Below are 18499 nucleotides of genomic sequence, written 5' to 3'. Positions count from 1 at the left end.
CTTTTAAACCGTTTTTGAAATCCTAGACAATGTCAGAGTACCAGGCGAACTTGTAACGTATAATCTTGACTTCACTTATTAGTCAAGACAAATTATGAATCTCCTAAATTTTAACTGATGGCTCACAGCCAATGATTTGTGTTCAAACTTGGTATGATTTGCTGTGATAATGCAGTATTAACTTTCATTTTAGCATATCAGTGCAGACCAGAAGCATTATGGACACCTGTTAAAGCCATTTTAGTGTCAAACCATTTGTAAACAGTTATGACAATTTTCAGGGCCATCTTTAATACGGGGCAAAAGTGGCAGCTGCCCCAGGCCCAGTCAGTCTTCGGGGCCCAAAGCAGCTGCCCCTTTAGGCCTCTGGCCACCGTGGTGCGTGCGGCCCAGGTGGAACTACCACCATGGGCTGCGCGATGTGGAGGCTCATCGGGTGGCAATGCTCTAAGGGCCACCCAATGGCGATGGATTTTCAGGGGCCTGGCTGCTTTGATAGCGTGACTGGGCCCCCTGTGATGATGTCAGGATGCTGGGAGGAAGTGACGCCTGGTCACTTCCTCCTAGCATTCATCGAGCGCCACGTGGGAGTAGGAGAAGAAAAGGAGGGAGTCAGAGTGGGAGCTCTGACTCCCATCAGCCTGAACCAGCCTCATGCACTCCAAAGGTAGGAAACACATACAAAATGTGCATGTATGTATTACATAGTTTCATAGTTACATAGCTGAAAAGAGACTTGCGTCCATCAAGTTCAGCCTTCCTCACAAATGATTATATATATATATATTTTTGCTGTTGATCCTAAAGAAGGCAAAAAACCTAGTCTGAAGCGCTTCCAATTTTGCCACAAACTAGGAAAAAATTCCTTCTTGACCCCAAAATAGCAGTCAGATGTCTCCTTGGATCAAGCAGCTATTACCCCACTAATTATAAATTATATCCCTGTATGTTATGTTTTTGCAAGTATTTATCCAATTGCAGTTTAAACATCTGTATAGACTCTGACAAAATCACCTCTTCAGGCAGAGAATTACATATCCTTAATGCTCTTACTGTAAAAAAAAACTTTTCTTTGCCTTAGATGAAATCTCCTTTCTTCCAGCCTAAATGTGTGACCTTGTGTTCTATGTATAGCCCTGTTTATGAATAGATTTCCAGATAAAGGTTTGTACTGGCCCCGAATATATTTGTATAATGTTATTATATCCTCTCTCAGGCGCCTTTTTTCCAAACTAAACAGATTTACATTTTTTAACCTTTCTTCGTAACTAAAATGCTCCATTCCTTATATCAATTTTGTAGCTCGTCTCTGGACTTTTTTTAGTGCCATGATATCTTTCTTTAGAACAGGTTTGCACAGCATATTCAAGGTGTGGTCTCACCAGCGATTTTTTGTATCTGTTTGTATGTGTATGTCTGTATTTATGTGTCTGTCTGTATGTATCTGTATGTATGTATGTGTCTGTCTGTATGTATGTGTCTGTTTGTATGTATGTATGCGTCTGTATGTATGTATCTGTCTGTATGTATGTGTATGTATGTATGTATGTATGTATGTATCTGTATGTATGTATGTATGTGTCTGTCTGTATGTATGTATGTGTTTGTTTGCATGTATGTATGTGTGTATCTGTTTGTAAGTAAGTGTCTGTATGAATGTGTCTGTATGTATGCATGTGTGTATCTGTTTGTATGTGTGTGTGTGTTTCTGTATCTGCATGTGTCTCTATGTGACCCTGTGTATCAGTATGTGTTTCTGTGTGTCCGTATGTGTGTCTTTGTATATATGTGTATCTGTTTGTATATGTTTGTATGTGTATCTGTGTGTATGTTTCTATGTGTGTCTGCATGTCTTTGTGTCTGCATGTGTGTCAGTGTGCATCTGTATGTGTGTCTGTGTATCTACATGTGTGTCTGTGTTTGTATCTGTGTGAGTGTCATTCTGTGTATTTGAATGTGTATTATTCTGTGTGTATGTGTAGCTGTATGTGTGTCTGTATATGTGTCAGTGTCGGTATCTGTGTATCTGCATGTGGGTCCGTGTATGTATCTGTATGTTATTGTGTGTATGTCAGTGTGTTTGTTTGTGTGTTAGTGTTTCTGTTTCTGTTTATCTGCATGTCAGTGAGTGTATCTGTGCATCAGTGTATGTAGGTGTATCTGTGTGTATCTGAATGTGTGTCTGTGTATCTCTCTATGTATATCTGTACCTGTGTATGTGTGCATCTCTATGTATGTCAGTGTTTGCATCTGTATGTGTGTTAGTGTGTGTATTTTGTCTCAGTAAGAAATGGGAGGGCTAAGTGTGTGTTTTTTTTCCATTTTTGTGTGGGCGTTGTGTGGGCGTTGATGGCATTATTGCATGCTTGGAAGGGGAAGGGCTAGGTCAAGGGGCCCCAATTAAATACCTGCCCAGAGTCCAATCAGTATTAAAGACGGCCCTGACAATTTTCATTGAACAGGGGATTCCTGGCTCCATAACCAGTAGTATGCACTGTAGTAGTTGTGATACTTAGATTGTCTTGTGAATTATTAGACTGTCTAGTACATGTATCTTAAAGCACATTCTGATACATATTGGTACATATCTGCAGCAGTGGTGGCTGAGGACGTTTAACGATGGTGTGATGCTTAAGTCTATTCCTTGAATTTGACTCTGCCCCTGATCTGTTGGTTTCCTACCCACTAAACCACATGTACAGTACCCTTGACCAAGGCTTATGGTAGCACCGCTGAAAACAATATTAATAATTTAATTTATTAATTATATGAGTTTATTCACTATACTCAGAACATAGGCGTGCGCAACCTATTGTATAAGGGTGTGCACCCTAAAGCACAAACACACACGCCGTATATATATATATATTTATATATATATATATATATATATATATATACAGGGAGTGCAGAATTATTAGGCAAATGAGTATTTTGACCACATCATCCTCTTTATGCATGTTGTCTTACTCCAAGCTCTATAGGCTCGAAAGCCTACTACCAATTAAGCATATTAGGTGATGTGCATCTCTGTAATGAGAAGGGGTGTGGTCTAATGACATCAACACCCTATATCAGGTGTGCATAATTATTAGGCAACTTTCTTTCCTTTGGCAAAATGGGTCAAAAGAAGGACTTGACAGGCTCAGAAAAGTCAAAAATAGTGAGATATCTTGCAGAGGGATGCAGCACTCTTAAAATTGCAAAGCTTCTGAAGCGTGATCATCGAACAATCAAGCGTTTCATTCAAAATAGTCAACAGGGTCGCAAGAAGCGTGTGGAAAAACCAAGGCGCAAAATAACTGCCCATGAACTGAGAAAAGTCAAAGATGCCACTTGCCACCAGTTTGGCCATATTTCAGAGCTGCAACATCACTGGAGTGCCCAAAAGCACAAGGTGTGCAATACTCAGAGACATGGCCAAGGTAAGAAAGGCTGAAAGACGACCACCACTGAACAAGACACACAAGCTGAAACGTCAAGACTGGGCCAAGAAATATCTCAAGACTGATTTTTCTAAGGTTTTATGGACTGATGAAATGAGAGTGAGTCTTGATGGGCCAGATGGATGGGCCCGTGGCTGGATTGGTAAAGGGCAGAGAGCTCCAGTCCGACTCAGACGCCAGCAAGGTGGAGGTGGAGTACTGGTTTGGGCTGGTATCATCAAAGATGAGCTTGTGGGGCCTTTTCGGGTTGAGGATGGAGTCAAGCTCAACTCCCAGTCCTACTGCCAGTTTCTGGAAGACACCTTCTTCAAGCAGTGGTACAGGAAGAAGTCTGCATCCTTCAAGAAAAACATGATTTTCATGCAGGACAATGCTCCATCACACGCGTCCAAGTACTCCACAGCGTGGCTGGCAAGAAAGGGTATAAAAGAAGAAAATCTAATGGCCTCCTTGTTCACCTGATCTGAACCCCATTGAGAACCTGTGGTCCATCATCAAATGTGAGATTTACAAGGAGGGAAAACAGTACACCTCTCTGAACAGTGTCTGGGAGGCTGTGGTTGCTTCTGCACGCAATGTTGATGGTGAACAGATCAAAACACTGACAGAATCCATGGATGGCAGGCTTTTGAGTGTCCTTGCAAAGAAAGGTGGCTATATTGGTCACTGATTTGTTTTTGTTTTGTTTTTGAATGTCAGAAATGTATATTTGTGAATGTTGAGATGTTATATTGGTTTCACTGGTAAAAATAAATAATTGAAATGGGTATATATTTGTTTTTTGTTAAGTTGCCTAATAATTATGCACAGTAATAGTCACCTGCACACACAGATATCCCCCTAAAATAGGTAAAACTAAAAACAAACTAAAAACTACTTCCAAAAATATTCAGCTTTGATATTAATGAGTTTTTTGGGTTCATTGAGAACATGGTTGTTGTTCAATAATAAAATTAATCCTCAAAAATACAACTTGCCTAATAATTCTGCACTCCCTGTATATATATATATATATATACACACACACACACATATACCGCTGTGTGTGTGTAAGGGTGCTGTGTGTAGGTGCTGTGTGTGTGTGAGGGCGATGTGTGTGTGTGCGGGCGATGTGTGTGAGTGTGGGTGCTGTGTGTGTGTGAGGGCGCTGTGTGTGTGAGGGCGCTGTGTGTGAGGGCGCTGTTTGTGTAAGGGCGCTGTGTGTGAGGGTGCTGTGTATTTAAGAGTGCTGTGTATGTAAGAGTGCTGTATGTGTGTGTAAGGGTGATGTATGTGTGTATAAGGGTGATGTATGTGTGTGTGTGATGTTAGTGTGTGTGTGTGTATGTGTAAGGGTGCTGTGTGTAAGGGTGCTGTTAGTGTATGTGTAAGGGTGCTGTGTGTGAGGGTGCTGTTAGTGTGTGTGTGAGGGTGCTGTGTGTAAGGATTATGTATGTGTGTGTGTATGTGTGTGTGTGTGTCTGCTGTTAGTGTGTATGTATGTGTAAGGGTGCTGTTAGTGTGTGTGTGAGGGTGCTGTGTGTGTAAGGGTGCTGTTAGTGTGTGTGAGGGTGCGGTTAGTGTGTGTTTGTGAGGGTGCTGTGTGTGTGAGGGTGCTGTGTGTGTGAGGGTGCTGTGTGTGTGAGGGTGCTGTTAGTGTGTGTGAGGGTGCTGTTAGTGTGTGTGAGGGTGCTGTGTGTATGAGGGTGCTGTTAGGTTGTGTGTGTGAGGGTGCTGTTAGGGTGTGTGAGGGTGCTGTGTGTGTAAGGGTGCTGTTAGTGTGTGTGTGAGGGTGCTGTTTGTGTGTGTATGAGGGTGCTGTGTGTGTAGGGTGCTGTTAGTGTGTGTGTGAGGGTGCTGTTAGTGTGAGTGCGATGTATGTGTGTGTGTGAGGGTGATGTTTGTGTGAGGGTGATGTATGTGTGTGTGTGAGGGTGATGTATGTGTGTGTGTGAGGGTGCTGTGTGTGTAAGGGTGCTGTTAGTGTGTGTGTGAGGGTGCTGTTAGTGTGAGTGCTGTGTGTGTGAGGGTTATGTATGTGTGTGTGTGAGGGTGATGTTTGTGTGAGGGTGATGTATGTGTGTGTGTGAGGGTTCTGTGTGTGTAAGGGTGCTGTTAGTGTGTGTGTGAGGGTGATGTATGTGTGTGTGTGAGGGTGATGTATGTGCGTGTGTGAGGGTGCTGTTAGTGTGTGTGTAAGGGTGCTGTTAGTGTGTGTGTGAGGGTGATGTATGTGTGAGTGCTGTGTGTGTAAGGGTGATGTGTGTGTGCTGTATGTTTGTGTGTAATGTGTGGGGTGTGAGGGCCGTTTAGTTAATATCCCCCCTCTATTCTTACCTTATGTAGGTAGGGGGGACCGTGCTGCTGCCTTCCATGGTGGTCCAGTGGTGAGTGAACTCTAGCCCCGCATCCTGCTATAGTTCACTCTTGCGAGATCTGAGCGTTGCTGCGGTAACCGCGGCAACGCTTCGACCTCGCGAGAGGAACCCGGCGGAGCTGCTGGCAAGAGCTCCCCGGGTCCTCTCCTGCCTCCCTCACTTGCTGTGGGTCGGTGAGGGAGATCACAGGCCCATGGAGGGAGGCACATAGCGCGGGCCACGGGGATTAGGGTGTGCCCAGGCACACCTGGCACACCCCGTGCGCACGCCTATGACTCAGAATTGTATTTAATTTAAAGATGCTAAATTGAAACTAAAACTGGAAAGGTCAGTCTTAACTGAAGAATTGCCTCATTATCGGAGATGCCTAGTTGCAGATATCCTGCCCCCGAACCTCGCTAGTAAGCTATAATTTGATGGGACATATTGCCTTCTGAAGTCCCCCAGGGCTCTATCTACTGTCACTAGGGATATCATAGTCTGCTGTTCTCCTTTCCAGGATAAGGGACATATCATATCAGCAATAAAGGGCAAGACATCATATCCCTTTGAGGACTATCACTTTACTTTTACCAAGGCCTCACAAGGTCCACGCTTCAGTGGCACAGGTTGCTCCATTCTGTAACACATCAGCTGAGGGAATCCAGAGTGACCTATAGATTGGGGTGTACTAGATCTCTGGTGACCCAACACAGGACTGCCCACAAGTTCTCCTCTACTACAGAGGCCTCATCATTCCTACAGGCAATGAGACTTCCTTTACCCACCACTGGAATGTCTAGACACCATACTTCCTTTGCTTGGAAATCCAACCTTGTGGTTCCTTTAATTCCAAGATGAAGAGTGGAAACCAACCCTGGAGATGGGAATGGTGTTGTTCGGGGAATCGCATGGTGGTGTATTTGTTGTCTTCCTATTTTTCACACCTTTCTTTTTGCCAATATATACTTACATGACACAGGTTTGCTAGGTCTCAATGCACCATGGTGCAATGTTTCAGTCTGATATCCTTACTGTAACTGATGAGATTGTCTCTCCCGCATCCTGCAGCACTGTCAGTTAGGGGTGCTCCTCATGGTGACTTTTGGATGAGCTATAATAGATAATGTATTTTTTTTTATATACTAGCGATTAAGATCAACATATATTACTTTTATTACTGTTAGCCTCATAAATATTACAGTTAGTTACTCATGTTATGACATAATCTACAAAAGGGATATAAAACTCAGGGCATGTGTAGCCATGTCTAATTGGCGGGTACAACATAAGCCTATCAGTTACCATGTTTATTACATTTATCCTTGTGTCTTATTTCTTTTATTCCATTTATATTTTATTGGGCACGTCTCATAAGATTGTTTTATCTTACATGACTCAAAGTTCTGTATTTTAGTCATATCCATATCACTCAATTGCCTCTTTTCCTATTATAAAACCAAAAAAATAAATATGGTTTATCAGTATGCCAATCAGTTGTTTGCAACAGTTTTATGTCAATTCATGTACTATTCCATCTTCTTGTCATCCCTAAACCTCAATAAAAAAAAAATTATTGAAAAAAACAAATAATTCTGGAAAGGTTTCAGAAACAGCATGAACGTTAACCCTTAGATTTAAATTTCACATTTAGCAATACAGAAAAAACACAGTCAATACAGGTAGTCAAAGGGGAAAAAGAAAAGTACACTATGAATGACAGGCTCTACTCGGACCCCATACTTGCTGCTGTCTAAGGAGATCACAGCCCTCTGCAGCCTGGTCAAGTTGTCCTGGAACACAGTCTGGTCAAGCTGTCTGTGCATGAGACAAGCATGATCGATATATGGATTTGTAGTAATTCATTGTACCAATCCGTTCCAGAGCTAAGATGGATGCTGCTGCTGGGCACCAGGCGAAGTGGAGAACTGTATACAAAACCTCTTGGTGCAATCTGTCTATAGCAGCATGGGCAGACAAGCTAGTACTTGGACCCATTCTCTTTAATATTTTTATTAATGGTATTGCAGAAAGTCTTGATGGTAAGGTGTGTCTTTTTGCTGATGATACTAAGATATGTAACAGGGTTGACAGGGGCGGACTGAGAACCCTCAGGGCCCCCGGGCAAAATAAATCAAGGCCCCCCTTACAGGCCCCACCCATACTCCGCAGCAAGCACCACCCATGTCCCGCCTCCATGCACCGCCTCCAGCCACACCCTACACAATCTTTAGACACAAGGAACAAAAGTGCAATAATCCCTTCGAGGCCCCAGTAGAGACTACAATTGAGGGCTAATGGACCATGGAGGGGGGTCTTTCTAGCAGAGGCTACCTCAGTGTCCTTTAGAGAGTGTGTTAGAAAGAATCCCCTCCAGGCCCTATTAGAGACTACAATGGAGTCTAATAGGCTTGGAAGGGGGTCTTTCTAACAGAGGCCATCTCAGTGTCCCTGCTGGAAACAGTCGCCTCCAGGCCCCAGTAGAGACTACAATTGAGGGCTAATGGACCATGGAGGGGGGGAGCATTCTAGCAGAGGTTATCTTAGTGTCCTTTAGAGAGTGTGTTAGAAAGAATTTCCTCCAGGTCCCATTAGAGACTACAATGGAGTCTAATGGGGCCTGGATGGGGGTCTCTCCAACACTCTGGTTCCTATTCACAATATAGCAACACAACATAGCTCGCTGATACCTAGGCCAAGTTGGCTCCTCTTACCTTAATTACTGTTGCTGGCAGTCTGTGGGCTTGCTGGAAGGCTGTGGGCTTACTGGCTGCGGCTGGCAGGCTGTGGGCTTGCTGGCTACTGCCGGCAGGCTGTGGGCTTGCTGGCTGCGGCTGGCAGGCTGTTGGCTGGCAGGCTGTGGCTTGCTGGCTGCGGTTGGCAGGCTGTGGGCTTGCTGGCTGTAAGCCTAACTGGTGGCCTGTGGGCTGGCTGGCTACTGGCCAGCCTGTGGGCTGGCTGGCCGGCCTGTGGGCTGGCTGGCCGGCCTGTGGGCTGGCTGGCTGGCCGGCCTGTGGGCTGGCTGGCTACTGGGGCACTTGTAGATTATTTAAAGAAATTATCCATGCACAATAACCACTACTGCTCTGTGTAGTCGTTATGGTGCCAGGAGGGCCGCCCCCCCCCCTTTCAGAGTAATTAGTCAAACCGTTTAAGAACAGTTTGACAACTTACCTGGGGTCTGCTGGGATATGATTCTGTAGTAGGGTATAGGAGCAGTGGTGCAATGTGTAAGGGGTGCAGTGTGTGTGAAAGGTTCAGTGTGTGTGAGGGGGTGTAGTGTGTGAATGTGTAGGGTGTGTGGGGCAACGAGTGTATGAGGGGGCTGTGTATGTGTGTGGCAATGTTAGTATGGGGGGCTGTGTGTGTATGGGTGGGCAGTGTATGTGTGTGTGTGTGAGGCAATGTGTGTAAATGTGTATGGTGTGTGTGGGTGTATGGGGGGCAGTGTGTGAATGTGTATGGTGTGTGTGGGCAGTGTGTTTATGGGGCTACAGTTCACTCTCACCACTGCGACCACCAGGAATCCCTGGTGGTCACAGTGTTGAGAGTGAACTCTAGCCCGTAGCTCCAGGGCTAGAGTTTACTCTTGCAAGAGCCGTAACGTTGCCGTGGTAACCGCGGCAACGATCTGTGCTCGCGCAAGAAGGACCCAGAGGAGCTGAAGGCTAAGCTCCCGGGTCCTCTCTTCCTCCCTCCCCTGCCGGCTGCCCGCACGGTGCCTGCGGACAGGGAAGGGGGCAATTGCCCTCCTCTTACTCCCCCCTCCCCCTCTTCTTACCCCCCTTCTTACTCCCCCATCTTCTTACTCCCCCCTCACTCTCTTCTTACTCTCCCCCTCTTCTTACTCCCCCCTCCCCCTCTTCTTACTCCTCCCTCTTCTTACTCCTCCCTCTTCTTACTCCCCCCTCTTCTTACCCCCCTCCCCCTCTTCTTACCCCCCTTCTTACCCCCCCTCCCTCTTTCTTCTTACCCCCTCCCTCTTTCTTCTTACCCCCTCCCTCTTTCTTCTTACCCCCTCCCTCCTTCTTCTTACCCCCTTCCTCCCTCCCTCTTCTTACCCCCTCCCTCCCTCTTTCTTCTTACCCCCTCACTCCCTCTTTCTTCTTACCCCCTCCCTCCCTCTTTCTTCTTACCCCCTCCCTCTTTCTTCTTACCCCCCTCCCTCCTTCTTCTTACCCCCCTCCCTCCCTCCTTCTTACCCCCTTCCTCACTTCCTCTTTCTTCTTACCCCCTCCCTCCCTCTTTCTTCTTACCCCATCCCTCTTTCTTCTTACCCCCTCCCTCCCTCTTTCTTCTTACCCCCTCCCTCCCTCCCTCCCTCTTTCTTCTTACCCCCTCCCTCCCTCTTTCTTCTTACCCCCTCCCTCCCTCTTTCTTCTTACCCCCTCCCTCCCTCTTTCTTCTTACCCCCTCCCTCCCTCCCTCTTTCTTCTTACCCACTCCCTCCCTCCCTCCCTCTTTCTTCTTACCCACTCCCTCCCTCTTTCTTCTTACCCCCTCCCTCCCTCTCTCTTTCTTCTTACCCCCTCCCCTGTAGCGTGGCCGAGCTGCTGTGCGGTCCGCGCGCACGGCCGGAGTGATAGGAAGGTGCACACTGAGTGTGCACCTTCCTGTCAGTCCGGCCGGGTACAGGAAACAGAAACTCCTGTTCCGCGCGGAACAGGAGTTTCTGTTTCCTGTACCCGGTCGGACTGACAGGAAGGTGCACACTGAATGTGCACCTTCCTATCACTCCGGCCGGGCGTGCGGACCGCACAGCAGCTCGGCCACGCTACAGAGGAGGGGAGGTGAGAAGCTGCAGCCGCCTGAGCGCTCTTAAGAGAGCGCTCAGGCGGCTGCAGCATTTAAAGGGGCGGCCGGGCCCCCTGATGGCGGGCCCCCCTCCCGGCCGGGCCCTCGGACCATGTCCGAAGTGCCCGACCGGTCAGTCCGCCCCTGAGAATTGATGTTCCAGGAGGGATAAGCCAGATGGCAAATGGTTTAGGTAAACTAGAAAAATGGTCAGAGTTGTGGCAACTGGCATTTAATGTGGATAAGTGCAAGATAATGCATCTTGGACTTAAAAACCCAAGGGCAGAGTACAGAATATTTGATAGAGTCCATAGGCGTGCGCAGCCTATTGCATTAGGGTGTGCACCCTAAAGTACAAAAACACGCCGCATGTATATGTGTGTGTGTGTATATATATATATTTATACATATATATATATATATACACACACACACACACACATACATACACTGCTGTGTGTGTGCTGTTAGTGTACTGTGTGAGAGTGCTGTGTGTGTGTGCTGTTAGTGTGATGTGTGTGTGAGGGTGCTGTTAGTGTGATGTGTGGGTGAGGGTGTTTGTGTGTGTGTTTGTGAGGGTGCTGTTTGTGTGTGAGGGTGCTGGTAGTGTGCTGTGTGTGAGGGTGTTTGTGTGTGTGTGTTTGTTCTGTGAGGGTGCTGTGTGTGTGAGGGTGCTGTTTGTGTGAGTGTTGTGTATTTGTGAGGGTGCTGTTTGTGTGTGTGTGTTTGTGAGGGTGTTGTTAGTGTGCTGTGTGTGAGGGTTTTGTGGGTTTGTAAAGGTGCTGTGTGTGTTTGTGAGGGTGCGGTTAGTGTACTGTGTGTGTGAGGGTGCTGTATGTGTACTGTATGTGTGAGTGTGCTGTATGTGTGCTGTATGTGTGTAGGTGCTGTGTGTGTGTGGGTGCTGTATGTTTGTGTGTGCTGTATGTTTGGAGAGATTGTGGAGGTGAGGGGAAGATTAGTAAATATCCTTGCTGCCATGTGCCATCCCTGGTGGTCCAGTGGAGAGTGAACTCTAGCCTGCGGGGCTAGAGTTAACTCTCGCGAGATCTGAGCGTTGCGAGAGGAACATGGCGGAGCTGCTGTCTAGAGCTCCCTGGGTACTCTCCTGCCTCCCTCCATGCTGCTGTGGGCCGGTGAGGTAGATCTTTAATATCCCCGCCGGCCCATGGAGGCTTAGAGCAGAGCCGGCACTCAGATAGCGCCGGGTCTGCGTGAGACGACAGGGGAGATCTCCAGTGCCGGCAGGGTACAAGTCCTGTGGAATAATGTGTGGTAACTCTCCCAAGATTCTCACCCCCCAAAATAAATAATACACACTCGTGTGTGTATGTGTGTATATATATATGCGTACACAGACACATTCACAGACACACACTCATACATTCACAGACACACACTCATACATTCACAGACACACACACTGACACCATACACTCACAGACACACACTCATACATTCACAGACACACACTCATACATTCACAGACACACATACACTTACAGACACACACATTCACAGACACACACACACATTCACAGACACACATACAGACACACACACACACATTCACAGACACAAACAGACACACACACACTCACAGACACACACATTCACAGACACACACACACACTCACAGACACACACATACTCAGACACACATACACTCACAAATAATTTTTTTTTAAATAAAAAAATGTCCACCCAGCCTCCCTACCTGGAGTGCTGGCGTAGACTTGTTCCTGGGGTCCAGTGGGTCGGGCGCCTCTCTCCATCTCAGCCGCGGCGAGGTAGCTGTGTCCTCTCTGCTTCCTCTCGCCGCGCGGGCGGTCTACAGTAGCTGGGAGCCGGAATATGACGTATTAGGGTGTGCCCAGGCACACCTGGCACACCCCGTGCGCACGCCTATGATAGAGTCCTAACCTCAACATCTGAGGAAAGAGATTTAGGGGTTATTATTTCTGATGACTTAAAGGTAGGCAGACAATGTAATAGAGCAGCAGGAAATGCTAGCAGAATGCTTGGTTGTAGTTGGAGGTATTAGCAGTAGAAAGAGGGAAGTGCTTATGCCATTGTACAGAACGCTGGTGAGACCTCACTTGGAGTATTGTACGCAGTGCTGGAGACCGTATCTCCAGAAGGATGATGATACTTTAGAGAGAGTTCAGAGAAGGGCTACAAAACTGGTTCATGGATTGCAGGATAAAACTTACAAGGAAAGGTTAAATGAACTTAACATGTATAGCTTGGAGGAAAGACGAGGCAGGGAGTATATGATAGAAACATTTAAATACATAAAGTGAATCAACACAGTAAAGGAGGAGACTATATTTAAAAGATAAAAACTACCACAACAATAGGACATAGTCTTAAATTAGAGGGGCAAAGGTTTAAAAATAATATCAGGAAGTATTACATTACTGAGAGGGTAGTGGATGCATGGAATAGCCTTCCAGCTGAAGTAGTAGAGGTTAACACAGTAAAGGAGTTTAACCCCTTAAGGACCAAACTTCTGGAATAAAAGGGAATCATGACATGTCACACATGTCATGTGTCCTTAAGGGGTTAAGCATGCATGGGATAGGCATAAGGCTATCCTAACTGTAAGGTAAGGCCAGGGAGTAATGAAAGTATTTTAAAAATTGGGCAGCCTAGATGGGCCAAATGGTTCTCATCTGCCATCACATTCTATGTTTCTATGCAGGCCTGTCTTCCCCATGTTGAATAAGGAGCTGGACAATAGGTGGCTTCTGGGGGCTGGTAGGGCTAAGGCATGTTTATTTTAGCTCAGCCAAGCAGCTTGTCACACTGTGGAAGGTGTAATAAAACCAGACTTTCAAAACTCTGGGTGAGGGGCACTGTGCCAACACACCTACTGACGAGCCCCCACTGATCTACAGGCTTAAACATATTTAAATTATTATTTAATGATTTAATTTAGAATTGAATTATTTTTTTATAAGATAATTAACTTGTGTTTTTTTTTAATTCTCTTTACTTTTTTTCAGAAAAACTACTTGAGGTGTGTGAACAATATCGGAAAGCAGATGATGCCACAAAGAATTTTCTAGAAAAGCACTATGGGAAGAAATTGTTGCGGAAAACAGTGGCTGAGTTGGAGAGCAAGGATTGGGTGGTTAAAAATTCTAGGCCTTGTCCTCAGTGTGCATCTCCTATACAGGAAAGTTATACACCTGCTTTTGTCAAAGCACAAATTATTTTTAATTTTTTTATAATTTTTATTTGTTTTTTCAAAAAACATGCAATCGTAGTTATGTAACATTGAGTCCAGTAGTTCAATCTTTTTACATAGTTTTCTGATTAGTATTCAGCAATGTAACAGACAACAAGTTAACATTCAATAAAAGAGGTTGGTTGTGATCGTTGAAGCTGGGTGTAGGTGTTACGTCTTGTCATTGGTGTATTACTACATATTTACAGTAAGGACCGGCATTAGATATAAATAACAATGTTGATTGTGTTATCATAGTAGCGGTTACAGTTTTGCATCTTGTCATGGTAATGTCGTGTACAAAATCTTACAGAGTCAGAACATAAAATGTTAGTGATTACTCCAGTAGGGGGTAGTTAGGGTTACTGAGGTTTAGGTTTATTTATGTTTTTGGTTTCAGTGGATTTACTCTTTGTCCTTTCTCTTTTTTATGTTATTGGTAATTCTTTCATAAAGTTGTTTCAGCTATTCCAAGTGGTTCGAAAAAACTGGTTGTTTTTCAGGAGGGCATGGGAGATTTCCTCCATTTGTTTTATCTGTTCTACTCTATGGATCCATTCCATAATCGAGGGGGGGGGGGGGGGGGGGGGGGTTTGCTTGTTTCCAAGATTTAGGAATCAATTGGTTGGCTGCCGTGAGAAGATGGGTTAAAAGAGTCTGGGTATGTTTATTTGTGTTTGGTACAGGTAGTAGAAAGATTATATACTTTGGAGAGATTGGGACCGTTACCTTTGTGATAAGTTTCAATAGTGTAGTTATTCTATGCCAGAAAGATTGTATTTGTGGGCATTCCCACCATATGTGTGAGGAATGGGCGTTGCCTTGATGACAGGCGTGATGCGTGTTGGGAAAAAATGTGACAATTTTTTTTTTATGTGGCAGCTAGTATACATAAAACTTAGAACATGCATACAGATGTGCCAGCCACTGAGTTAGTATCTTCAAGCTACTCACACATTTAAAATGGATACCAGAAGCACCATATCAACTTATATTGTTTGCAAAAGCATTGATGCAAGAAGTTCACTGCTTATGCCTCCAATTATAATTGTTGCAGCTGTGCACATATTGCTGCTGCTATATACTCATCCTGCACTCTAGAACTGCGTAAGCAAGATTTTGGAAGTGCTGTGCCATAGTAATACTATAAAGTCCATTGGAGTGCCAGCACTTTTTTTTTGCCAAGTTGAAGTGCCAATGTCACTTTGAAGTGTCTTTGCATGTTTAACCAAGTCAGCAAGGTGATGTGTCCGTTTGTATGATGGTGGCCAGAGGTGAGAGTAATACTCACCTGATATTCTCCTTCCTCAGCACTGCTACATTTGTGTCATCATTGTTCTTCAGCTCCTAATGCTGCACCTGTCTGGAGCTATTGGCACTATTGTACTTTCATGCAAAATTGGGTCTACAGATGATCCTTCAAGACACAGGATCTTCCATAGTAATTTAATTTTAGGGGTATGACTGGGCATGTAGCCAGAGGCGGGGCTGTTAAGAGAGGTTTTACATAACTTACAAATCACAATGTATGCAACTAAAATGTAATTCAGTACAGTGTACTTAGATGATGACTGCACAATGATGGAGCCTGTGGTCTCCACCTCTGTGTCTGCTTTAGCTCTTCTCAGTGAGTCAAAGCATTGCCATGGTAACCGCTCAGAAGCATAAAATTGTGTGAAAATGGTCTGCATCAACTGGACGTCACGTGCTGACCACAAGCTCCCTTGCTCAAGCAAGTGGGGAGTTTTATGCCTGCTTGGGAGGTCATCTAATCTCCTCATTGGGCTTATTTGCAGGCCATAACTATATAGAACTTCATTGTATTTAGTTATGTTTGTAGTTTGACAGTTGGTGAGAACTGTTTTGATATTTAAGTGTTTACAATTTTATTACGTTGTTTTTTTTTTGCTTTTAAAGTATAATTTTGTTTTTTTGTTGGAGCTACTGAGTCAGTCCCTTCATACTGCTCACTAGGCATGTGCATGGGGAAAATTTTCGGTTCGGTTCGGCATTCCGAAATTCTAGATTTTCGCAATTCGGGACTTCAGCAGTTCGGCACTTCAACACTTCGGAACTTCGGCAACTTTGGCACTTCAGCACTTCGACACTTCGGAACTTCGGAATTTTGGCACTTCTATTGCAGCCGCTTAGTAGATAACTCCCTAATTCCCACGGTATTAGGGAGTTATCTACCAAAATGCTGAAAGACCTAAATTGGTCTTTCAGCCAAATTTACGAATACTAAGTAAAAATTACTTAGTATTAGTAAATTTTGCCCCTACTCGCTATACCGCGAGTAGGGGCATGTCTAGTAAACAGTGAGCAGTCTGTGGCTGCTCACTGTTAAAAGAAAAAAAAGAAATAGGGTCCCCCCTCTCGAGCCACCACCCGCGATGTGCGAGTGGGGGCTTTTAAACTAAAGGGACCTATTGCCCCCCCCCCCGGCCCCCACCCCGGAGCGGCGGGTGGGGGCTCTAAAGTAAAAAGATGGAGGGGGACCTATTGTCCTCCCCCCGGCCCCCACCCCTGAGCGGTGGGTGGGGGCCCTAAATACTAATAAGGGGGGACCTAATGTCCTCCCCCCTGGCCCCCACCCCTGAGTCGCGGCCCTAAATTGGAATAAGGGTAAAAAGATGGAGGGGGACCTAATGTCCTCCCCCCTGGCTGCCACCCCTGAGCGGCGGGTGGGGGCCCTAAATACTAATAAGGGGGAGGACCTAATTTCCTCCCCCCCAGCCCCTACCCCTGAGCGGCGGGTGGGGGCCCTAAATTGGAATAAAGGGGGGGAACCTAATGTCCTCCCCCCTGGCCCCCACCCCTGAGCGGTGGGTGGGGGCCCTAAATACTAATAAGGGGGGGACCTAATGCCCTAAAAAAAATGTCCCCACCCCAGGTTACTAGGGGTCCCCAAACCCCTAGTCACCCCCTCCCCCAAAATATTATCCCCCTACCTACCCCCCTCACCCTAAAAATAATGAGGGGGGACCTTTAACTAAGTACCTGTAAAAAATAATTAAACTTACCATTTGATGTTTTCTTTCTTCTAAAATCTTATTTGTTTCAGCCCCAAAAAAGGCCAAATGAAAAACCATAATAACCGACTCAATTAAAAAAAAAAAAAAAAAACGAGCGCAAAAAAAAAGAATCCATCTTCACTCGGCGAGGGCTCCACACAGACTGAGCTCTGCAGGGCGGGGGAAGGCTTATAAAGCCTTGCAATTAGGCTCAGAACACTCTGGTGGGTTTAAGTCATCCAATCAGAGTGCTCTGACAGGTAAATGAAGGGACTGACAGGTAAGTCTCTACATTTACCTGTCACAGCACTCTGGTTGGTTGGTTTGAAATCCACCAATCAGAGTGCTCTGTGTCATTTTCCCACAGAAATCTCACTTTAGCAGTGCTCTCACTACTACAAGAGATTCTGGGTAGGTGTATGCAAATTAACTCAACAAAGAACCACATTTTTTCATCCACACTTTTTTACCCACCACAACTCTTTTAGTATGTACTTTAAAAGTAATGCCAAGCATCCATAGCAAGCCAGTAACCAACCTCATGCTGATGAGTTGCATTAACAACGAAACAGCTATCCACGAGTGGTTCACTGGCTTTGCATCTTTTCCTAAGTTGTGTTTCAAAGCTGTTGTATACAGCAAACACCGACTCAAAGGAATCCATGTTTAAAATGGAATGAGGCAAAATGTGATGCTTTGTCAAAGTAATTTGCATATGCCCACCCAGAATTCTTTGCGGTAGTAACATCAATGCAGATTTGTGATTTCTATGGGTAAAGCAAGTCTTATGGCTTGACTGGTGTGCAGATTTTTGTTTAACATTGCATTAACTATCCACAGACTTCAGGTGGAAGGGGTTTTCAATCACAGATTTTCCCACTATATCCTTTTTGTTTTTTTATATATACAAAGTATATTTACCGCGAGGCTGGCAAGGCATTTGCCTTGGGCAGCACTTTCAGGGGGGCGGCAAAAAAAGCCACACCCCAAACGCCCTGGCAAATGCCTTGCCAGCCTCTTGTCGTGGGGGGCTCAGGAGCTGGCTGGGTGGCCACCTCTGCCCCCCCGCCGAGGCTGGAATGGGCTGATGTGGGAGGTGGGTGGCGAGGGAGCACTTTGAGCTCTTCCCTGCTCAGCTCCCTCGCGCGCACCGCAGTGATGTCGGAGCAGGAATATGCATTGACTCTGGCATCACTAAGAGTTGAACAGGAGGATCACTGCTCCCCCGCTGCCTCCACTATGAGCCTGCCTGCCTGTGTGCCTACCAGCCCAACCAGCAGCAGCCCCACTGGACCCCAGGGAAGAAGCCACGAAAATGTAAGCAAATAATAAAAATGAAATTGTGAGTGTGTTAGTGTGTGTGTTTGTTAGTGTGTCTGTTAGTGAGAGTGTTAGTGTGTGTCTAATAGTGAGAGTGTGTGTGTGTTAGTAAGAGTGTGTGTGTCTGTGTCTGTTAGTGAGTGTGTCCGTGAGAGTGTGTGTGTGTCTGTTGGTGAGTGTTAGTATGTCTGTTAGTGAGTTTGTGTCTGTTAGTAAGAGTGTGTGTATCTATCAAAGAGTATGTGTCAGTGAGAGTGTGTATCTGTCAGTCAATGTGTATGTCTGTTAGCAAATGTGTGTCTGTGACACTGAGTGTGTATGTGTGTGTCTGACACTGAGTGAGTGTGCGTCTGTCAG

At 45.6% G+C, this 18499-nt stretch overlaps 1 protein-coding gene across 3 annotated transcripts in view; it reads left to right on the top strand.

The window, feature by feature from the left end:
- The window catches only part of LOC134602480 (E3 ubiquitin-protein ligase RNF14-like), a 59706-nt gene that overhangs the window by 17112 nt on the left and 24095 nt on the right, over positions 1–18499 (top strand). For 2 of the 3 annotated variants that reach the window (XM_063447401.1, XM_063447402.1), the window contains exon 6: positions 13585–13749. In XM_063447401.1, coding sequence (XP_063303471.1) covers positions 13585–13749 — 165 coding nt within the window. Of the gene's footprint in view, positions 1–13584; positions 13779–18499 lie in introns of all 3 variants that reach the window. The other variant, XM_063447403.1, reaches the window with a different exon arrangement.

The sequence above is a fragment of the Pelobates fuscus genome, chromosome 3 (assembly GCF_036172605.1).
Source record: "Pelobates fuscus isolate aPelFus1 chromosome 3, aPelFus1.pri, whole genome shotgun sequence".
In the NCBI taxonomy this organism is placed as follows: domain Eukaryota; kingdom Metazoa; phylum Chordata; class Amphibia; order Anura; family Pelobatidae; genus Pelobates; species Pelobates fuscus.
This window is presented reverse-complemented; position numbering and strand designations above follow the sequence as displayed.